Source organism: Penicillium longicatenatum (genome assembly GCF_028827895.1).
Source record: "Penicillium longicatenatum strain IBT 33135 chromosome Unknown contig_4_segment0_segment0, whole genome shotgun sequence".
NCBI lineage: Eukaryota > Fungi > Ascomycota > Eurotiomycetes > Eurotiales > Aspergillaceae > Penicillium > Penicillium longicatenatum.
This window is the reverse complement of record NW_026643122.1, coordinates 2,094,746-2,117,665: the sequence shown is the minus strand read 5'-3', so window position 1 is coordinate 2,117,665 and position 22,920 is coordinate 2,094,746. Positions and strand designations below refer to the sequence as shown.

The following is a 22,920-nucleotide window of genomic DNA, read 5'->3' as shown; positions in this document are numbered from 1 at the left end:
CGGATAATCAGACCAAATTCAGCGCTGCACAGCTCCAAATAGTCGCTGGAACAAACACCATCCATGACTTTTCAATCGAAAGTTGCCCGCTCTGCTATTTTTCAAGTCCAATCAATGAAGAAGAAACGATAAAGCACATTGCGGAACATCTTCACTCTTTTGCTCTTCGGTCACTTCCCTGGGAAAGCTATGCTGATGAAGATCAATCTACTGTAGCTCAGGCAATGGATGACAAGGCTCCGTCTGACTTCTCTGATGATAGCCGTGAATTGTTTGCAAGTGAAGAGCAGTCTACCACGACATCTGAGAATCTCGATCAATTTCTTCTGGTGATTGCCGACTGGCAAGCCAATCTCCTCAATACCAATATACCTCCATACTATAAAGCCAAATTAGAGCAAGTGGGAAATGCTGCAAGCAGTCTTTATTCTTCAGAAAGTGGAGAAAAGCCCGTTAACTGGGTTGCGATAAGAAGAATGGAGAAGGGCTTGCTGGACATAAGCTGGATCATCAAACAACTTGAAGAAGTCATTACTCCTTCGGGTGGTCTTCGTGATGAGAAGTATGTGTTTCAGGAGGAAACTCTCACTATAATGTATGCCCCATGCGCGATGAATCCAAACTGACCGTTGGACTTAGCATGGCCAAGAGGTGTGACAATTTGGACAAAGACTTTGAAGATTCGGTCTCAGCTCTGATACTACCGGAGGCCGAGGCGTCTCGGGAGAAACCCTTGACCCGAGTGAAAGGAGAGATCGCGGCTGCTAACAGTTTCAATGCGAGTAGGGCAGTTCTAATGGAACTTGCGGCCAAGTTGGAACTCCGCCCCGAGGTGAAGAAAGGAGTCAAACTCAACCTCGAGCATTTGGGTCGCGAGATTATCTTCCGAGGCGACCTTCAGCGACCAAGAACTGGTTCAAGATTCCTTGTTGATACACATGCTATTCTGTTTGACCATTATTTGGTCTTAGCCAAGAGTTTCATTGCAAGAGATCAATCACAGTCAGCCAAAACCGCACCCTCAATCGACAATTTTGATGACGTTCATGCAACATTACCTTTCGAATCTCGCGCCAAGCAACAAACCAAAACAAAGGAGGATATCCGCCCGTACGAGGAATACGATGTGTCGGAGCTTCCTATTCCAATGATTCTCCTCGTTTTGGAAAGCACCAACGATGATCCCGTTGTCAAATCTTCCGTCAGGGATGTCGCAACTGTGACACCCCAGGGCAGCGTCAGCCCCCTAACCCACACTGGGCCTGGTGCTTCCATAAAAGGCAGTGCTGCCATTTCCGAAAACAAGGATGAGAAGATTTTGTTCCCGTTCAAGATCAAGCATCTTGGCAAAACAGGGACCTACGTGCTCTATGCATTCTCCGCGCAGGACCGTGTGAATTGGTGTAAAAAGATCATTGAGGCGAAGACAAAACACGCTGCTGCTCTGCTTTCTCAGAATGTGGAACCATTTCGATTGCGCGTGCTAGCGGATACTGCTTTTGAATACCCGGACCAGACATCTAGATCAGAGAGTATCACAATCAGCGGCACACCATTACACCATGCGATCGGGGAGTTTGAGAAGAAATACGGGGGGTCTGAACTCCGACCTCCACCAGTCTGCAGGACCGGTGTTAACTGCGCCACAGCCTTCCAGCAGCCCACAGGCCAACAGATGTGTGCAGTGGGAACAGACTATGGAGTTTGGGTTTCTGATCTCAGCAAACCACGTGACTGGTATCAAGTAAGTCATATATCTGCTTGTCTTTGAATTATATATTCAACCGCTAATCGAAGCCTAGGCGATTCCCTTTATGCGAGTTACCCAGGTTGCTGTCTTCGAGGAGTTCAACATATTACTACTCATCTCGGATGGATCTCTCATTGCATACCACCTTGATGTTGTTTGCCCTGCTAGCGGGATTACTTCTAAATCACAGGATAATGTCCGTCGAGTAGCACAGAAGCTGTCTGGAAAATCTGAAGTCGGCTTCTTTGCCGCGGGTCAGATGAATGATCGCTGCTTGATTGTGTACAAGAGGCGTGATGGATTTTCCTCCACTTTCAAAGTTTGTTTCAACCCTTTTTTTTGATTTGTAGATGATGAAATAGTTATTGACACGGTCTACCCTAGGTCCTTGAACCCCTCATACAGAAGCCATCTTCTAGCAAAAGGCTCTTCGTCAAAGCTTTTCGTTCGCAGAGCGAACTTTTCCGCGAATACGACGAATTCTACATTCCGGTCGAAAGCTATGGCATCAACATGTTTCGCACTAGCTTCGCTATTGCTACTATGGTAGGCATCGAAGTTCTCACGCTGGACAAAAAGCAATCCTGGTCAGTCCCGGACTTCAAATCAGAGGCTCCCGAGGCCTCGGATACTCTCATGAGCATCGCCTATCGTATTAAAAACCTCCGGGCACTAGGTATGTTTCGGCTCAGTGATGATGAGTTCCTAATCGCATACCAACAATGTGGCGTGTATGTCAACAAATATGGCGATGTTTCACGCAGTATCGTGATGGAATTTGTGGGCAGCGCGCACACTGCTTGTATAAAAGGAAATTTTCTCATCCTTTTTAACGATGACTTTGTCGAAGTTCGAAATGCAATGAACGGTCGATTGAAGCAGGTAATTCCGGGCCACAATGTCGTTCGTCTTGACGATGGTAGCAAAGTGCCGGGAGTATTTGATTCGATCGGTTCGACACAAAATACTGTCAAGATCTGCATGCAGCACCCGGATTTTGAGCAAATTCAGATTGTGCTGGAGCTGGTCGAAAACCCCGATGTTACCTACTAAAGGTATCGCTCATTCTGTGCTATCGCCCCTGGCTGGAGCTCTATTGCTCTCGGGTACCAGAATGGGTTGGTCTTATCGTTGGGTTTCCGTTATACAGTAGAATGAGAGAAAAAATGTTAGAAATCCCGGAAGAGGGATAATGACCTTATAAGGAGACAATAGGCCGGGCTCTGTGTAAACTGGGTCAGGGAAGTCGTTAATCAATGGGTCACTTCCAAGCTAATGCCAGGTTGCTGATGACATTATTGCTGTTTGAAGTTATGGATTTTTCTAGAAACATTCTTAAGGGCTCTTCCCGTCATCGAAATAGATTAATTACACATCTTCTGCCATCACAAATACCTCTTCATTGCCATCGCACTCATCATAGAGCAGATCAAATTTAGTATCCACAACCTCGGATAGGTTGATCATGATTCGAATGTTCGTTTGCTCCTCATCGGTGCTGAATGTAGCTCCCTTTGTGCATGTTTCATGATCGATATAGTCGGAGAAGAGCTTTTTCGATAATTTCATCAATCGGACAGCCCAAATAAAGTCATCCGATCCTCCATATGATGTTGAGGTCTTCCATGTGTTCGATACGGTGTCGTCGTTGCTGATATCGACTATACCTGCAAGAGATCTTGAAGAGAAATGTCAGCTTTACTCCAACGGTACATATGTATGAATTAAAGACTTCTTCAGGCACTTACACTGTTGGCCCGCCATGGAAACTTGTTTCTTTGCTTTCCTTGTAATTCCCACGGGCGCCTCGAGCAATCATGAGCCCAGTGATCATAAACAAGGACCATCTATTCAGTAACTTGGTTTCGCGCTGAATATATTGTCGAACATGTTCATCATCCACGCTGTCTCGCAAATAACCCTCTGTCGGCTGGATAAACTGAGCCTCTAGATTAAACTCAGCATAGTTGCTAACTGACCGCTGAAAGGCGGCCCCAGCGGCCCCACCAACAGTTATTCCTGGAACCGTGCCAACAGGGAGGCCAACATCGTTGTCAACTTTGTATTCTCGACCTTTGCCGTTCTCCCATTTGAAGTCACTCTTTCGAGTAGAATAAACCTGAACATTGGGGGGTAATGGTTCCGGACCATCTTCATTCACAACGGAATCGATCTTACGAAGGTTTGGGATGATTGAACCAAGGCGGATCGGGCCCGCGCCATCTTTGGGCGGGGGATATTGTTGCTGGCGCAATACAAACCAGCACTTTTCCATTTTAGTGGTATCAGTGTCAGGGATAAATTTGGCTTGGGGAGATCCATGGTTTATCACAGGGCTTCGCTACGGCTGAGGTCGAGTTCGAGTCGCCCGTATTGACGACCAATGATTTGTTGTTTTTTAGCGCTTGATATTGGTGCATTGCAGTAATACGCAAGCGAAGGCTGACGTAGTGGAGCCTTGTCACGTTGTCACATACATAATAGATCGTAGGTTTGTCCCCGCCCACGCTTGCATTTCTGACATCCCAGTTTACTGCCAGTGTCCCACAACACCTTGCTTACCCTGGCATATAGCATATCCATGGATGCATGTATAAACCATGCTTTGATTGAGAGGTACGGGTGAGTGATAGTCAAGCCTCAGGTATGTTTAGTCAGTAATAACAGACGAATTGGCTGATTGACTGCGAGTTGTTATTAAGTAGACACCAAGATGGAGGCTCAACTACTGATTCACGTCTGTAATTTACTTGAGCGAAAGTTGGTTAGCCTGGCTATACGGCGGCCTGGAAGATCCAGCGAAGATGAACAGTATCGAGCTTTTTGCGCCCTTTGCGCTGCTGAAATGATTGAAATTATCGAGAGCGTTAAGAATCAGTCAAATTACTCGCACACAAAGACTGCCAAGCACATCAAATGTCTCCTGCGTAATCTGGATCGCGTCTGCTCATACTCGGTGTGTATAGCTGTCTAACCATTTTCCCTTCGATTTTGAGCTGGACTGTTGACAAGAATCCAGTCCAAAAAGTCTCAAAAGTCCGCGAGGTCGATCGGGCAGCAACACCCGATTAGTCATCGGACAGGATCAGACCAATCACGATCTTCATATCCCTCGCTCCAAGCACTTGCAGCTATACATGATGCATCGAAGATTCCGAAATGGATTTCTGATCGTCTCGAATGCTTTACAATCTCTGATGAGAGAGGCCGACTACTAGATTGCCTCACGAGAATCTCATATCGCCTTCGTAATCATCAGCCAGATAAAGATTATTTGGAGCCAGTTGACAACACAGATATGGGTTGTGATCAGCCTGATAATAGGCATCAGATCAAAGCACTTTTCCAGATGGTCGCAAGACACCGGGTTTGCAATTGCGAGCCCAAATCCCAAGGACCGATGGCTACTTATCTTGGGCTGAATGAGAAAAAGGTATTCGTCCATGTTGAAGAGCACGTCACTCCATTCAAAATCTTCTTCGCGCGCCACTCAACCGACATTTATGCCAGAGAATCGGGTTCACGATTGCGAGAAACAGTGATGCGAATTAAAAGAAGCCGGTGAGTTTGTCTTCAGTTCTGTCACAAGGAACGCTTGGGAAGACATTTTCAATCTAACCCTGTGGGCTTGTAGGAGAGTCAATGTATCAAATGAGTTACCAGAGCCATCGCCAGCAAATGATATCACCAAAATCCAGGACAACTTTTGCAGCATAATCTCAAGGGCAAACTCACTGCTTTGTCTTTATTTCTATATCCAGGGGGACAGTCTGCAACTGGAAGAGCCGAAAGCACAATCCAAAAACTGGATCACAGATTGCCATATTTCTTTGACTGAGCTCTTCGGCATAAAAGGGTTCTTCACATCAAGAAAGAAAAGATTGTACCTGTCACATCTCGTAGCAAAGGCTGCATGGGAATGCTATGACTCTGGATGGATAGAGAATGGTCTTATTCGGCAGAATGTTCACTTTTTGTTAGAAAAAAGTGAATGTGGCAGACATAAGCTGCTATCTACAGATGAGCCTTTTCTAAGGGCAAGCTTCGTTCATCACGACACAGAGCATACCGGATGGAATGACCCGATTGCTGGATGCTTGAGCTTACACAAATACCCAAAGATCCTAGCTGTTGGGATTCTGCTTTTAGAAATTGAGCTAGGGCGTGGTATTGATGAATATCGACATCTTATCCTTGAAGAGGATCAAGATAATGATCGCAATACAGATTACATGACTGCAGTTTATGTTCTCGATAGAATGTCAGAAGGTTGGGAGGAGCGAGGGACAACGTCTCAGCATAAAGCCATCATCAAGGCTTGTTTCAACCAAGAAATCCTTCGTGGCTGTGAAGATGCCGATTCCCAACGGTCTGTTCTTCTCAAAGAAATTGTTGTACCTCTTGAATCGCTTTTCAGATCCCAATGGGAAGGGGAGGAGTCTCAAATCCTACCCATTGTGTATCAAGATGTGCCGGAATCATTGCATGCTACCGAAATGCTTCGTGTGCCTGTTTCGCAGCCTCTTCTGCCCCTTCAAAATCCTGTACCAGAGCCATTAGAAACTGGTACAACTATGACATTCTCGTAAGTATGATATTCTGCGTCTTTCAAATTAAAGCGCTGACTGTTCCTTATAGGACCACAAACTCACCCTCTACCAAATGGCTTGAAAGGATTGACAAGGAATTTTGTGCTCTTCTGCGTGCAAAAAAAGCAGATCGAAAGTCTTACAAGCCGGTGAAAATTGCAGTCCTCGATACTGGAATTCATCCTCAGCATTACAACATCACCCACATTACCGGTTACAAAGACTTCGTAAGTCCCCCTAGTCAGAGCCATATTGATTTAACCGGTCATGGCTCGATCGGAGTGAGTCTAATATACAAACTACTATCTAATGCGCAAGTATACGTCGCCCGAGTCTTTGAAAAATCACAGGCCAATAACGATACGCCTGTTCTTCTAGCCCAGGTACATATCGGACTATTCTTCCAAAGCCAAACATCGGAAAAACATCTGCTAACTGATTTCAGGCGATTAGACATGCCAGAGATGAATGGCATGTTGATATCATCACCATTGCCTCGGGCTTTGACGATTACCATGACTGCATCCGCGATGAAATCATATCAGAAACGCCAAATCCGCCACTGATATTCTCTGCCGCTTCAAACTATGGGAACATGGGACCAATCGCATTCCCCGCTTCCATGCGTCAATGCGTTATGTGCATGTTCGCCAGTAACGGACATGCAAAACCTACACAACTATCCATCAATCCATCTGCACGAGAGAGTGGGGGGTCGAACTTCGCCATTCTTGGAGAGGATGTAGAGGTGCGATTCTGCGATGCAGAGCAACCTCGTCGACATAGTGGTACTTCGATTGCAACATTTATTGGAGCCGCCACTGCGGGTGTCTTGCTTGACTTTTCTAAGCAGCCTGTCTGTCAACAGGTCGTCAATCCGTGCCATTTGAAAAAAATTGGGGGGATGTCTGCTGTCTTTAAAAAAATGTCTGTTGAAGACAATGGGTATAATTGCATTACACCGTGGTCATTACTTCGGGGTATCCGGATTCCCAACACTTCGCATGCCTCTCTTGAAGACCCGATGACCATGAGGCAAAAAGAGCTGAGCAAGAAGATTTCAAATTTACTCATAGATGCAGGACTATGACAACCGTCTCGTTCCTCGTTTTTGTAGGCGTGCCCTGCGACAAGGCTCGATTAGAGACACGCCTCGATGGACAGAGACTAAAGAGGATAGTTGAGTTTCGACGTGGGCGATAATAGCAATAAGACTGCAATCTCTTTGAGGGCTTTGCGAAGGGCATATACAGCCCTAATCCCACACTATACACTACCCTAAATAACAATATCTATGGATTGGGTCTTGGTCCGCGTGGGTCTGTGTTGAAGAATTTTTTTGCTGTTACATATAGTACGCCAGATTCCTGGGCGCTAGGTGATCACCACCTAAGACTGATTGTTGTATGTCAATTTTCTTTTTTTTTTTTTATATATATATTAGTTCGGGGAGATCTCTCTTGCCGCCTTACTCTTCAGCTCTCTCGGCCTCTTCCCCTGAATGCCATGCAGCCCTCTATTCTTCACCTGCGTGCCCTGCACAACCCTCAACCGTTAACGTGTGCATCTCGCTAAAATCCCACTTCTCTTACTCTCTTCCAAGCACCGTTCTAAAACCTGACAGGCTGCCGCTAAAGAAAATAGATACGTTGTGGCTATCACCACTCTGATTTGGTCTTCTTTATCTCTCTATTAGTGCGCAATCAGGATGCTAACAGCGAATATATAATACGCCAAGAAAAGTAAGCAACATTTATATCACTGCCTCTATTTAAGGATCGTGAAACCAGCCACGAATACGGACGGCCCATGTTATATTGATCTTCTGGTTCTATTTTACAGATTCAACACTTATCGTACTTCGCAAAGATAACCTTTCACTCAAGAATATTTACCGCTTGAATTCGCCAAGGAAGACTGCTTCAGTTAACGAACAGAAACGCTTGCTCATAGCTCGTGACGAAGTTTGAGTCCCAAAACTAGTCAGGGCCGATGTGTTCCTGGTTCACGTATTCAACTTTCATTACATTATGGGAACCCACCTGCATAATTGTTCAACTACCGGCAAGTGTGGCTCGAGTACGGCTGAGCGAACGGGAAGCCGTGTTCTCCGCATCCTATGGTCCTATGTGGTAGAGCATACTTAAAGATGGCACATAACTACCCTCAAGCAATGTAAGGAGTAGGGATTCGCTAGTGACTACCCACTCAACTACTAACTCAGGTACAGAGTGGGCGAGCGCCACCTTAGCGTCATGCGACCGGGCGTGAGGAAGGGCGAGTGCGCTATAGATAGGGTGAAAAGCCGGGTGAGAATCACCCTCCGTCGCGCGACAACCGCTTTGATACCAGCTAGGAGGCAGTGATCAGTCATTGGATTGCAGCGTTCAATCTGGACCACTTATCGCTCTTGAAATTTGCACAAAGCAACCATGTTGTAGCCCCTCACAAATGCCCCGGGCATGGCAGAGGGAATGGTATCTGAGCGCAAGAGATCTACAGTGTACAGCCCCGCATCTTGTCACTCACTTCAGGGCTATAATAAATGCCGCACGTGTGCACATTGGCGTTTACTGCAAGTGAGTTTAGCGCCATGGGGCTTTGCTGAACCATTTCAGCCTCCTTCGCATTCCTGTTTCTCCCCAACGCCGCAGTCACCTTTTGGTTTTATCTCTATTGCCTTCCTCTCAAAATGGATGCTCTTGGAGTAGATGACTTCAAAATTGACGAGGAGATCACCAGCTCCATGCTACAACTAGACAATGATGAGCTCGAAGCATTTGCAGGGCTCTACGAGGATTTGACTGATGACAAAGAAGTCGAGCTGTTCATCTTCACTTGCTTCCTGCTTTTCAAGAAAACGGGTTCTATCGACTGGGCCGACCGTTCATTCAGACGAGCTCAACGGTGGACCGCGTTGACACCGCTTGACAGTAGCCAATATAGGCGACGCTATCGGATGAGGAACTCGATCAGGAACTTCGCCAGTGAACATGGCCATGAAACCCTCCTCGGAGACCAAGAGCTCGAAATGAAAATCTTAAATGATCTTTTTAGCGGAGCTCGATATGGGGTGACAGGGTCTATTGAAGACCTCACCGACACGATCAACTTTAGAGGAAATCTTTTGAGTCAACTGCCTCCGAACCACCCAAAAAGACCGGAAGCCATGGTAGCTTTGGCCAAGTGGCTCGTCGTACGATTTAAAAAGGACAAACAACTTCATCTCGATGACCTCCTGGCAGCGATAAAAATTATCCAGCCTCTGACACGCGTTGAAGCAGTCGATCCTCTTTCTCGCGCGGAGTTGTTACTTCTTGTCAGCCAGTGGCTCAATATGCAGTACGAGTGTGACAAGGATTTGAAAACCCTCGGCTATGCGATCGATGCTTGTCGTCATGCATTATGCTTACCCTTTGAGTCCGATGGGTTGCACTGCCAAATTTGTACAGAACTTGCGAATATGCTTATGGTGCGAGCAGTGAAAACAAGAAATCCCACCGAACTTCATGAAGCAAATGCAACAATTGAAACTTTGTTGGAAAGTCCCACGCTTGGTCAGTCTGGTCGAGTCACCGCTTTCAATAGCTTGGCTGTCTGTGCGGCGATGAGTTTCAGCATTTCTGGGGAATATGAGGATTTAGGTCGTGCCATTGACTACATTGAGATGGCTTTGGAATGCCCTCCGATCGATTCCTCCACCAAGGAAGCCCCGATGATGAACCTAGTTCAGACTATCCACACTCTGACAAAGGGCCTGGGAGCTTGCGGTTGCCAGACTCAGATCAATAGAGCCATCAAGTTGCTCGAAGTTAACTTGAAGAGGGGCATTGGGGGCGACTTTTCTTATTATAGGACCTTGATCGGGCCCGCATCTTCGCTTGCTGACCATTTCAGCGTCACTAAAGACAATGAATATCTTGACCAAGCTCTCAGACTAATGACTCGCTACTGAGGCGGCACCATTAGGTTTTCAGAGAGCTGAATGCTTGTGCAAGTCATCGGAATACCTGAATCTATATTTCCATCATACCAGTCACCACGAGCTTTTGGACCAAGCTGTACTTTACGCGGAACAAGCAGTGTACATGACGCTCGGCCATGCCGACCACCCCAAGCACTTGGCCAATCTAGGCTGCCATGTTCTGGAGTGGGGTAGCTTTCACAAACATCTTGGTGATATTTTGATGCACAGGTTCATGATGTTCCTGACCCGTCCCGACCTTGGTCGGGGTGCAGATACCGAGCTTGACCTTGCGATCGAAGCTCAAGAGGTTGCCCTCCAGTTTATACCCTCAGGGAATCCCAACCGAGCTATGCTGTTGGCCAAAACTTCGGCGACACTGTCCGCCAGGTTTGAGATCACCAATGATCCTGCTGACCTGCAGAAATTGCTTGATTGTCTGCAAAAAGGAGTAAACTGCCATCATAACGAGCCCAGGGTACGAATCAATATGGCTAAAGCCCTTGGTGTAAAGCTTATTGAATCCTCCAACTATGTTGAGGCATCTCAAGTGCTAGAACAAGCGGTCCGCTTGTTGCCTATGGCTTGTTCAAGATCCTCTAGCAGCGATGACAAGCAAGAATTTCTCAAATCATGCTATGGTCTAGCCTCAATGTCCGCTGGAACCTTATTAAGTGCCGGGAAAAGCCCTTCTTATGCTTTAGAAATCCTAGAAGCTGGTCGCGGTGTTGTGGCAGGCCTTTTTTTGGATACGCGGACGGATCTTCATGAGCTCAAACGGAAACACCCTGAGCTGGCATCAAAGTTTGAACTGCTCGGAGAACAGCTCAATTCTGATCCGGACTTGGATAAAACCCCTTTTGAAGCTCGTACCAATGTTCATATTGGTCAATCGACAACAACCCACATGAATCGTAGAATCATTCTGCAGCATGATTTCGACGAGCTTGTTGCAACAATTCGCGGGCAACCTGGATTGTCAGACTTCCTCTTGCCTGCGAGCACGACGGAGATGATGAAAGCGGCAAGCCATGGACCTATCGCGGTTATCAACGTCAGTCTTCATCGGTGTGATGCTATCATCATTGAGAGACAGCAAATCGGCTCTATCCCACTACCTCATATGCACTATGTACAGGTCGATGACCTAGCCCAGAAACTCAGGGATCTTCCTTTTGAATCTCATTCTTCGAAGTTCCTGCTACCTTTGCTTGAGTGGCTTTGGGCTGTTGCCGCTCATCCTATCCTGGAATACCTTGGAATATCGCACCCTCCAAAAGATGATAACTGGCCCCATATCTGGTGGATTCCTACCGGGGCATTGACGCATTTGCCCATCCATGCCGCAGGAATCCATGGCAAGAAATCCCATGAGACAGTAATGGACCGAGCAATATCATCTTATGCATCGTCAGTCAAATCTCTGATCCATAGCCGCCAGGGGACAATTCAAAATGATGTTCCAGAAATACAACACGCACTGCTTGTTTCGATGTTGAATACTCCTAATCAAGACCCCCTCCCATTCGCGGTTGACGAGATCAAAGCCATCAAACCTCTCATCCACACGATTGGCCTAACACCCGCACATTGCAAAGAACAAGAATCCACGAATGAAATGCTAGAATTGATGAAGAGCAGCAAAATCTTGCACTTTGCTGGCCATGGGATGTCACATGCGTCTAATCCCTCAAAAAGTTGTTTATTGACAATTGATTGGGAGTCTAATCCTTTGACGGTAGAAAGACTCCGGCAAGAGAGTCTACAAGATGCTTCTCCATTTCTTGCTTATCTCTCTTCTTGCTCAACTGGTGCAGTCAGGATCCATAATATGGCAGACGAATCAATACATCTCATCAATTCCTGCCAGCTTGCAGGATTTCGTCATGTCATCGGAGCATTGTGGGAGGTCTCAGATCCTCATTGCGTGAAAGTGGCCAAGGTTGTCTATGAAGTCTTGAAGGAAGAAGGTTTAAATGATGAAACTGTGGCCAAGGGGCTGCATAGAGCCACTCGGAATATTCGTGACAGCTGTCTGGATGTGACTTTGAGAGAATGTTCGTTTTCAAGGGAAGACTACAATGATGAAATCAAGAAAAGCCTAAAGGAGCAACTGGAGAACTTGGAACGGGATTTCGAAGCATTTGGAATCTTCAACAGAGAGTCATCTGTTGTCAAACAACGAGATGCAGTGCTAATTGAAACCCCTCCTCACAGGGAGAAACAAACTGACTCGTTTCTTTGGGTTCCGTATATTTATTACGGGGCGTAAAGTTTATATTTCCGCTTACTACAGCATTAGTAACATACCTTCATTTACCTTCATTTACCTTATTATGAATGGAATTTCTCGGCTTGTTCATGCGCTCGGGATTCTCTATTTGTAGACTCTCAAAACATCGCGTTTAAGGAAGCTGATATGCTCGCTTCATGACTCATCACTGAGTCGGCTATTATTTTAGATCTTGTCGAGCGTGATACTTCTGGATAAGTCTCCATGGAAACAATGCGTTGACTGATATCAATAACAAATTCCCATTCTATAAAAACTAGCTGACTTGATTCCATTCGCGATCCCCGCGGCAAATTCCTGTGCACAGCTACATACCTTCAACGATTGGTCACATATGCTAATCTTTCGCCTCTAATTCTTCTTGTATTATATTGACCTGCTTTGTGACATATCTCCGATTTTTATTGTTAGTAGCTTGACCATACATCTATTTCTAATTGTCAGTGCCACGGTGGCCAGCAAAGGTCTAAGTGACGCCTTCTTGAGGCACAAGACATACGCCGGGCGGCGGGGTTAGTCCAGCTGAATTAGCCGTCCTGAAGCTAAAATAAACCTTTCCCGGTGAATGACAGGTTGTTCCCAACCCGGAACTGCTGATTGACTATTATCACCACCTCGTTGAGCGATGCAGTGGCTTCAAAATCGAGAAACTCGGCAATTAAATTTACTTTAAGCTTACAGAGGTAGAGGATAATTCAACACCCAATCAATGTGGATCCATGTAAGTTGAAGCAATAGCTTCATGTAGACTCTTTTTCCTTTCCCCATAGCCAATACCATTCGTTTTTCGCGTGCACTATGTTATCATTACGTATCGGCCCATCACAATATCTAGTACCTAGCCTAATAGACTCGGTTAGCTAGCCGACTAGAGAGCGCCTTAATCACTACTAGTTCTTTTAATAGACCTAACAACGGCCCGCGAGCCGCCCTCTGAGGGCCGCCCACGGACCCGCACTTTTGCGGGCGGAGGCGGGCTCCTCCTGCCCGCCGGTCGGGTAGGTCTCTACCCTGCCTTCAGAGGGCGGCTCGCTGGCGATTTCGAGGGTGGACAAACATAACAAACATAGATAGACTAACTAGGATTGGAAATCAAAAAAAGCATAAAAACGTAAATCAGCAGGATTAAACATCTGAATTATGGATTAGTCAACTTAATTTATGCAAATGAGGGCCGATGAGGGCCGATCAAGGCCGATCAGGGCGGCCCTTTAAGTTTGGAGGGCCGGGCGGAGTGCGGGGGATACCGGCCCTCTAAATGTTCTTCATGAGGTCTATCTTTAAGAATGCTAGCTGGCTTACCTTGTTGAAGAAAGTACCTGAGGGATCAAAAAGTTTCGCCTATTTACTGACTACATGCAGTTGTTGTGTAATAAGGTGATTATGATAAGTAGGTTGAAATAATATCTTTTGTCGAAGACGTGGGGGGTGTAGAGGTATTAGGAAAATGCACGGACCTGTAAATTTAGTGGAGAAGGGCTTATTAAGTAGCCAATCATTTATTATTACAATATATAGTACCTAGCTAAATAAGCTACGAACTTCTCATCACACGCAAAAGTTAATCACCGTAGTAACTGTAAAGTAAACTATCATTAACGTTGTAAAACCAAATGATATATATTATGGTTGGCTATGGGGGGTATTTGGTTATTCCAAAACGGCCTGACCAGCCCTGTAGGCGGTTGTTGTTTTCGTACCTTATAAGGCTAGATACTTTAGAATAATCTTATTTTTACCAGGCCCCTTTGATTACGCTTTTTTCCACTGATAATTACTTAAATCGATTGTCTTATACCAATGTTTATCTTATATCAATCTTTGTCTTAGGACAATCTCTGTCTCAAGACACTTTTTGCCTTAAGAGGAAAGTACAATGAATTCTTATTAAGTAAAGTAAAATACTGTCCTTAACCTTGCCTAGTTGTTATGCGCTGTGGAACAAAAGCCATAGGTGGCGATGATGTAGATTATTATACGTAGAAAATATGATGTAGCTCTTAAATATTTACACACTGGCATCTAGCTTGTAGCTGAAGTGTGACAAACTGCGCGTGGGGCATAATGTATTGTGATGCGCTGTGTAACAAAAGTCGCAGGCGGCGATGATGTAGATTATGATACGTAGAAAATATGATGTAGCTCTTAAATATTTATACACTGGCATCTAGCTTGTAGCTGAAGTGTGACACACTGCGCGTGGGGCATAATGTATTGTGATGCGCTGTGTAACAAAAGTCGCAGGCGGCGATGATGTAAATTATTCTAGACACTATGGTGTAGCTCTCCAATACTTCTTAACTGGCATCTAGCTTCAGCTGAAGTGTGACATACTGCGCGTGGGGCATAATGTATTATGCTGCGCTGTGGAACAAAAGCTGCAGGTGGCGGTGATGCAGATTATTACAAACACGATGGTGTAACTCTAAAATAATTTTTTACTGGCAATGACCTAATTCACCCAACGCCGGCAAGCCCAAAAGCGTTAACTGGTTCTAGCTTGCAGCTGAAGTGTGACAAACTGCGCGTCAAGGCATAATGTAGGTAAGGAGAACTTGAGGACCCTGTTATTTAGCATTTACTCGAATTGAGGAATAAAACTATAAATACGGCTTCAATCCTTTGCCTAACCCTTCAGCAACCATAGTCAATCTGCAACACCTACCGAGACAATTAAACCGCCGAAATCCCATTTCATACAACATGGCGCCCGCATTTGATAATAGCCGTATCCGAGACCATGAGGACAAGGTATTGGTGGACCGCATTACTGAGTACTTCGAAGCTTTCGGCAATGCCGATGCCGACAAAATGAATAGTATGGTGGCTGATGATTATCGCATGACCGATATCCGTAAGAGCTAAGTTCCCTTCTCTCTTCTCAATTACCATTCTAACATTATTTTCATCCAGCCCTCGGTATTGTTAGGTCACCTAAAGATACTTGGTACCAACAGAACAAGGGATTTGGCGGTCTTATGACGGATATCTCAGTTAAAGCCATTTCGCTCCACGGCGATTCCTCGTTTTCGGTCTTGGAAAGCGTGAATTATTTCACATTGAAGATTGATCCTCCCGAGGCAGCCAAGCCTAACCTTCCTCCTGGAATAAAGAAGGGCGACTCCTCGGGTATGATCATGTTATCTGCAATTTGGTGGGATAGTGATGGAAAAGTTTCCCGCGAACTTGAGTATGGAAAGCTGTTGTGGGATGGCTTTGACATTAATGCCTTCAATGAATTTTGAGAGGAGCAAGTATGCGAACCTCTTCATGGACTTTGAGAAGTCTTTTGAATATAGCTAAGTCATTTCGGGAAATATTGTAGCATGGAACGTTAGCCCAGTCAGTCATTACATTAGTCACAGAGCCGTGGGAACGGCATCAACAATTACCATGTTAAGCCGGATCGGCTCCTTGTTCCGGTTGAAGATTTTCGCACTCGTAATTGATCAAAGCTAGTGTCCATCACTGTTGAATCTATAATCGGAATTCCGGTGAGGATGCAGAAGTTAGAAATGGAGTGTTGTTTTGGGTTGCGCAGAAGTAGTGATTGAAACAGGAATCTCGGGCGGGTGCTCGCCCGGCGTGCACCCATCGGCTTCAAGAACATAGATGCAAACACGTCTTCCCACAACGACCATAGACTTAAGGGGAACTGGGGATACTGTATGCTCTGCCATACATAATAGATTAGTAGTTGGGTGGGTGACCACCAGCGAATACTCACTATTATATGTTTTTGCTCATTCAATTTTTTTTTTTTGTTTCGTCAACGAAATTTCCTTTGCCGCCCTACCGTTCAGCCTATTTAGGCTACTTACCCAAATGCCCTGAGCACCACTGTTTTACACCTAAATATCCTATACGTGCCTGAAGCGCTAGCGTGTCCTTCCCACGCACGTAGGTTAACTGTCTCAGAGATCATCGAGCTACGATAGGTTGATGATGGATCATATTATATAGAAATAAGACCTTATGAGTATCCATTATATAAAGGGTGCATTCACTGTTTACTCACTGCCTATATCATTGGCATTGATGAGAGACGATTAAGCCCCGAGTAGTAAGTTGATCTTAAAACCCCCATTCACTTGATCTACCGCGCCACATGTTGTCCACAGAGACCAGGAGACGGCATTTTATCAGCCACTGGCATATCTCGCGGGCGTTTATCTTCCATAATGGACAGTGCTGCCACGCCAAGCTCACATCCAATGTGGTCTCTTTACAATTGGTGCCGCAATTTATTCTGGGGAGCTTCGGGCGCTATAGGTGAGTGGGATACGCCTAAAATGGATAGAAAGATGGATTGTTGTTCAACTTGAAACCTTGGACAGAAGGTTATTCAATATCTCGTTATGTAATCTTCTGTTGCTGTCGGAGAATCAATATGGCAATTTATCAAGCCCGCCAGAAGCCTGGTTGGCTCTCGATATCATTATAATAGTCCATCGTTTGAGGAGGCTGAAGATAGGTAGCATGCCAGACGCCAGTGTGAGCCCACTCGAACTTATCATACATATCGACGTAGTCTGTGACAGACATGTACATCCATCCAACATCTTCTTCCTCTTCCTCAGTAACTCCATCGTGCCAGTCAGGGTCAATTTTGTACTTCCTCTCCTCGAGAGTCAAATTTCCCCATTGCTTGTTCAGGATCTTCACTAAGGGCTGGTCCATATGGACCAAAGACTCCAAACAAACATCATCAACAAACAAGGCAAAGTTGAGTCGCGCCCCGAGAGAATATTCGGGGCCAAAGGCAGGAATCATTTTGTGCTCTTCCATCAGCTTTTGCAGCACTTCATGCGTTTTGACCACTTTTGTCCCGCCACCCAATTATTAAAATGGTCGCGCACCTCGTGCGAAGTCGCATCGTTAAGCTGCTCTAGCTTATCATGAATGACGAGCTCATGAGACTCAAGTAGCTCTGTTCTCTCTTGTCCAGGTGAGAGCGAAAGTTCGACCGTTTTTTGCACCTCTCGCTGAATTAGCTGGAGCATATTATGCCATGCAGTATCGTCTTTGAATGAGCATCGATAAATTGAAATGCCCCATGGAAGATTTGGTTTCTTCAAAAAAGTGTTTGACCGGGACATTCGGATTCCTTCAAGTGGGATATCTTCTCCCGAAGGACATGAATGACATTCTGCGAATGATTTGATATTGCTGGCGACGGAATGAGCGATAGACTCGAGGGAATGACCGCAGCATTGCGATAAAAGATTGTATTCAACCGTGCTTGGAAAGGTCTAGTGAGGGCATAATAACTACAATCGAATGAAGGGACCGAGTTGAGGAGTGGCAGTAGAGAGAGGGAGAGGAAGAGAATGAGGAAAGGATGTTGAGCGGCTTTTCAGACGTGTCGGAGCAATGGATCATGTAATAAGCTTTACTAGTCAGCGTACCACATAAATAGCTTTGGCGGAAACTAGAGAATAACAGTCAAGTACGCATACGTGTCCCACCTAATTGGTATATGCTTTTCGATCGTAAATACGTGTTCAGAGAGTTATGAGCCTAGCTCATCTCCCCTACCGTGATATTTGATTAAATATACGTTCTAGAAGCTCTTCTCGACTTACGACGGCAGAATTGTGTTGTTCACCCCTGAGACCACTGACGACGACAAAAAAGTTGCCCCGTCAACGCCTCCAAAGTTTGTGCATTTGAAAACGCCTAAATTCATCCAGCCTATCTGGCACATATTGTTGTTAGGGGCAATTTACTTGAGGTGCGCAATCCTTAATAGGAAGATAATAAAGTACGAGGAATATAGCGACAGACAAATAAAAGCTTCGTACTATGTTATCTATAGACATTTCAATTACAAATCCGGATGAGCGTACGAATCCATTCATTCGAAAATTCACCACATTTTCATGACCACAATCTGTAACGATCCTCGGTTATTGAGATCCTACCAAACGGCCTGATCGAGAGCACATAGATAAGATCCTCCATGTGTTTGACGGCTCCTTATACGATATGTGATAAAGTTTTCCCTCTTGTCTGACAAAAGGCTTTCCCTTTTTGAATCGCTTATTGCAAAGTCAGGACAGGTTGCGAGATCGCAAGTCTTCGAATGACAGGGGCGCCATATCTTCGAAACATACGCGAGGGCTTTGTGTGATGAGCGAGTCCTCAAGTCGTTCTGGGAAGGCGAAGGAGCCGTGTAAATGAATCTTCCATAGAGGATCCTCTTTGTCTCCACCGGGGCCTAGATTGACCCATCTTGTCATGATAAGGGCAATTCTAGAACCAAGCCTATGAATCTCGACCCATGATTCTGTATTGCACTTGCGACAAGTATAGGAGAAGAAGTCTTTTTCTCCATCGTATATAGACTCTCAATCAGCGACTTTACTTTGAAGAGAGATGTGTCTGCAGATTTCATAGTCCTCGAGAGGACTCCAAGGTGAAATGATCTTTGAATCTTCCCATATTTCAAGAAGCACTATGTCCTGCATCCTTATATAGACCCCAGGAGGTTCGGGGAATATCTGCGCTTGTATTGAGAATAGTGTCTCGATAGCCGGGTATCTTAACTCCTTGAACTCATTGTTTCGGACCGTGTCGAATGGGTGGCAATAGCGGACAACTTGGATGAATGATAGAGATTCTGTATTGATCCCAGAACCTGGACCATAGTAAAACCTTCTCATCGCAAGCTTGAGTTGGAGGAAGGAAGTACGATTCCTTGTATGTGCGAATCTCGAATGGGTTCTCATACTAATTGATGAGTCCCCAAGCCAGTCCTCCTCCAGATTATCCCCTTTCCTAATGCAGGGAAGTCGGCAAGTCCTGTTTTGGACCAATCCACTAAGCCCGAAACTCTCTGATCCATCATATCGATGAAGAATGTTGCAAACATCGCAAGCAAAATATTCTGGAAGGTCCCTTTCTAGTCTGGCAAAGATCGAGAGTTTGTCTTTTCTGAGAGAGGGCAGCTGATTATATCTCCGAAAGACCGTATGGAGTTTATCATTACAGATACAAAGGCAAACAAGATCTACCACTGTGAGTAGGTCACAAATTTGCAGTAATAATTCAGCCGGAAGTCCGGGAAGTGTATTCTTGAAGTAATACACAGGGCTGATTGCTTTGTGTGAGCGTGTAAAATAGGATTTGACTAGGGTTTTCAAATGATCCATGATGGTTGTCAGCAGGTGTATCTTCGGGTTCCACGGAGTCAGAGGTTGTGGTGGTGACGACTGTGGTGTATTAAGCCAGAAGGATGAGAATGAACAAAAAAGAAACATCAAGGCGTTGAATATATGACTGTCTGCTAGTATAACTTACTAGTATAAGTTTGAATTAGAATTTTGTTCTTCCATGGAACTGTAGTGCTCCGATTCCATTTCGAGAGGTGAGAGTTGACCCAATCTGAATGCGGTCAATTAAGATGGCAGCGGTGAGCATTATGGTACTCTTCAACGAGATGCGCAGAATTCACGGGAGATGGAAGTAACCAGCGGAAAAAAGCCTCCATTTAGGCTCTTAGGCTAAGGCCTCAGGCTGGCAGAAAACTGCAGTAATTAGAACAAAGTACAGTACCTAACTTGACAGCCCAGAGGGTGTAGGTATATTTCGCGCTCATGGCAATTGGGCAGCCCGCTTTGCAGCTGTTTAGTATCTTGTCTCAGAAAGGCCAAGGGCATGGCATATATGTTTCAGATGCTTAGAAGCGAGCACAGAAGACAATGCAGATTATCTGATGGACAACGAACCACCATTACCGTCGGTCTGCATTGACTAACATAGCTTTTTACATTCCTTCTTCATGGCTGAAGTTATTCGGTTCTCTTATCCTCCAGCGCTAGGGCTAGGGCCCAAATATACTGTAATGATTTGATGGATGCTTGCTTATCACCTGTCTGGTAAAACGGCTTTCTTGAGATCTCAATACTATTCTTAAAGCAATTTCACCTTAATTTTCTTGATTGCCCACTTCATAATGTAAAGTTTGAGGTAACCGCTATGGAATAAACAGGTAATTGAGCATTAACAACATCCATGGGTCTTTACGAATTTGATTACTTCTATATCACTTACCTTGGAAAGTTAGCCTCCCGATAATGTTCTCACATACTCTCACGAGGTTTGATCTCGAGCTACCCTTTCCAAAATTCCACCTTTCTCCTTTTTGAAGGATGATCAACTCTAGAAGTGCAAACCATACATAGTCGACCCAAAAGGTTGCAGCAGATACCACCAGGGAGAAAATACACCCTATAATGCCACAGGTGTGTAAATTACCATTCTACCGGCTACAGTCTATATCTAATATAACGCTGTACCGCTAAAATTGGACAGACGAACTCGACATGGGTCACATGGATTAGTGCAAATAGGTTTCAAAACCAACTTTTATCATAGGCCCCCAGCATGTTTCTTTCAAGCCAAGCTTGAGATCCGTGATCTAATTCCACTGTGATTTATGGTTCCCAGGGCCCTCGAGCCCGGCTTCCAGTCAGAAGGCCGGGCTTTCCGTCTCCTTGAACAAGAATCACGTCTTCATGTCTCACTCCGAATTTATCAACCAGATAGATCCCGGGCTCCGATGTAAAGGTCATGCCAGTCTTTAACAGACTTTCTTCATTTCCTTTGTTCAGATATGGACTTTCGTGAGCTATTTGAAGTAGTTAGCTCAATGATCTAGAATAAGAAGGGTGCATAAACCGACCTTTGATCCCAATACCATGGCCAACACGATGCGTAAAGGCCTCACCATAACCGGCCCTGCTGATAACGTCGCGAGCGGCAATATCCACACTAGCAGCGGTAACGTTCTCACGCATTTGATCGATTGAGCGGGTCTGCGCCTCGAAGACTATGTCCCAGACCTTTTATTGAAGTCAGCCATCTGCATATGAAGAGGAGACGAATTCCTTGCCTTCAGCTTCTCACTCATGCGCGGGGACAGCACATCGTCCTTGGCAGGTTTTGGCAAGAATGGAGGGAAAAAGGTGCGACAAATATCCGACGAGTACCCGTAGAGGTGCGCCCTAGATTGGGGGTCAGATTCAGATTCCAAAAAAGTGCGTGAGACACGAACCCGACGTCGATCAACACAAAAGTCTCGGGTTCCAAAACTTTAGAACCGTTGGTTCCACCGTGTGGGTTGGACGCATTCTCGTCGAAAAGCACGATGTCAAAGAAAGGATCCATTCCGGCTGCTCGGAGGGCATTATCGAGGACAGAAGCTATCTCATTCTCCGTCAATCCTGGATATAGGCATTTTCTCATCTGTCGCACTGCTTCTACAGTTCCGGTATTGACAGCCCGCAGAATGTCAACTTCGTTGGCAGTCTTGATCTGCCGGACTTCCTCTACTTTGCCCTGCAAGCCAACTATCTCAAAGCCCGCGGATCCAAGTCCGCGCTGAATAAAATCTCTCATTTCTTCGTCCACCATCAAGCGTGCCGGTCGACTGAGACCTAAGAACACTTCTGATTGTTTGAGAGTCGTATATGGATTCCAATGCTCCTCCCACGGGACAATTTGAATTGGATCAGTGAAGGGCATCCCAAGTAAGCGGGCACGTTCAGCCTCAAACGACGGGCAGAGAAAGGTGGTGTTAGCCTTGACATTGCCAGTGGCCTGATCGTAGAACGGGTGTACAACCATCAAAAACGGACGCTCTTCCGGCTGGGTTCGTTAGTTAAGCAGCTCCCAAAGTTCAATATGAATTCTTACCTCCCACACTTCCCACTCGGGCTGGCTGACGTTACCATAATACTTGAAAGTATACCCCGGTTCCACCACAAAGGCATCCACCCCTTCAGCAACCAGTGCTTGTGCCAATCGATCCCGTCGTTCCTCAAAGTCCGAGACTGCAATGGGTGCCACATTCATAAATGGAAGTCCTGTCTCAAGAAGATTATCGATTGCGCAATTCTGGAAATCTCTCAGGCGGTCGGGGTTGCCCGCATCATTCCACGCGCCTTCGCGGCCAGATACGGAAGGGCTACAGGCCCAAAGCGACCGAGAATGAGAGAACTTGTAACCCGTTGCCAAAAGCCCAGCACTTGCTATAATCCATGCCAGTTTACGAGCTGAGAAGCGATGACTGGGTTTCGCCTCCACGGCGTGGAAGGGTAGTTGTTTCGACATGATCTGAGAAGTTGATCAAGGAGGGACGGAAGTTCCTAGCTTGGACAATATCTCCCCTCATTATACGCGGGCGGATTCTTATCTCGTTTTGACCTTCCCGGTTTCGCCTTTGCCTTCCCCTCTCCCGTTAGCGTCGAAGCCAAAGCTCAGTCGCGTAAGCTTCCTGGGCATTTCAACCCCCGCACTACACATGATTGGCCGTTGTCGG

General features: G+C 45.7%; 9 protein-coding genes across 9 annotated transcripts; 5 read left to right on the top strand and 4 right to left on the bottom strand.

The window, feature by feature from the left end:
• Positions 1-224: 224 nt before the first annotated feature.
• Positions 225-2,803, top strand: N7484_007620 (uncharacterized protein; the record flags this gene model as incomplete). Its single annotated transcript, XM_057118007.1, has 4 exons — positions 225-595; positions 640-1,744; positions 1,803-2,069; positions 2,135-2,803. The coding sequence occupies 4 exons, from the start codon at positions 225-227 to the stop codon at positions 2,801-2,803; spliced, it is 2,412 nt and encodes an 803-aa protein (XP_056971042.1).
• Positions 2,804-3,118: 315 nt separating this feature from the next.
• Positions 3,119-4,025, bottom strand: N7484_007619 (uncharacterized protein; the record flags this gene model as incomplete). The annotated part of the gene is made up of 2 exons (XM_057118006.1): positions 3,119-3,428; positions 3,499-4,025. 2 exons carry the CDS (start codon positions 4,023-4,025, stop codon positions 3,119-3,121), a joined length of 837 nt encoding a protein of 278 aa, XP_056971041.1.
• Positions 4,026-6,009: 1,984 nt separating this feature from the next.
• N7484_007618 (uncharacterized protein) lies at positions 6,010-7,429 on the top strand (the record flags this gene model as incomplete). Its single annotated transcript, XM_057118005.1, has 3 exons — positions 6,010-6,335; positions 6,389-6,566; positions 6,785-7,429. 3 exons carry the CDS (start codon positions 6,010-6,012, stop codon positions 7,427-7,429), a joined length of 1,149 nt encoding a protein of 382 aa, XP_056971040.1.
• Positions 7,430-9,031: 1,602 nt separating this feature from the next.
• Positions 9,032-10,294, top strand: N7484_007617 (uncharacterized protein; the record flags this gene model as incomplete). Its single annotated transcript, XM_057118004.1, has 1 exon — positions 9,032-10,294. One exon carries the CDS (start codon positions 9,032-9,034, stop codon positions 10,292-10,294), a length of 1,263 nt encoding a protein of 420 aa, XP_056971039.1.
• Positions 10,295-10,427: 133 nt separating this feature from the next.
• N7484_007616 (CHAT domain-containing protein) lies at positions 10,428-12,575 on the top strand (the record flags this gene model as incomplete). Its single annotated transcript, XM_057118003.1, has 1 exon — positions 10,428-12,575. One exon carries the CDS (start codon positions 10,428-10,430, stop codon positions 12,573-12,575), a length of 2,148 nt encoding a protein of 715 aa, XP_056971038.1.
• Positions 12,576-15,299: 2,724 nt separating this feature from the next.
• On the top strand, positions 15,300-15,841 carry N7484_007615 (uncharacterized protein; the record flags this gene model as incomplete). The annotated part of the gene is made up of 2 exons (XM_057118002.1): positions 15,300-15,450; positions 15,510-15,841. 2 exons carry the CDS (start codon positions 15,300-15,302, stop codon positions 15,839-15,841), a joined length of 483 nt encoding a protein of 160 aa, XP_056971037.1.
• Positions 15,842-16,997: 1,156 nt separating this feature from the next.
• N7484_007614 (uncharacterized protein) lies at positions 16,998-17,369 on the bottom strand (the record flags this gene model as incomplete). Its single annotated transcript, XM_057118001.1, has 1 exon — positions 16,998-17,369. The coding sequence occupies one exon, from the start codon at positions 17,367-17,369 to the stop codon at positions 16,998-17,000; it is 372 nt and encodes a 123-aa protein (XP_056971036.1).
• Positions 17,370-18,649: 1,280 nt separating this feature from the next.
• On the bottom strand, positions 18,650-18,838 carry N7484_007613 (uncharacterized protein; the record flags this gene model as incomplete). Its single annotated transcript, XM_057118000.1, has 1 exon — positions 18,650-18,838. The coding sequence occupies one exon, from the start codon at positions 18,836-18,838 to the stop codon at positions 18,650-18,652; it is 189 nt and encodes a 62-aa protein (XP_056971035.1).
• A 2,196-nt stretch (positions 18,839-21,034) lies between these two features.
• Positions 21,035-22,712, bottom strand: N7484_007612 (uncharacterized protein; the record flags this gene model as incomplete). Its single annotated transcript, XM_057117999.1, has 5 exons — positions 21,035-21,228; positions 21,283-21,442; positions 21,493-21,604; positions 21,655-22,247; positions 22,296-22,712. 5 exons carry the CDS (start codon positions 22,710-22,712, stop codon positions 21,035-21,037), a joined length of 1,476 nt encoding a protein of 491 aa, XP_056971034.1.
• Between the last annotated feature and the right edge of the window lie 208 nt (positions 22,713-22,920).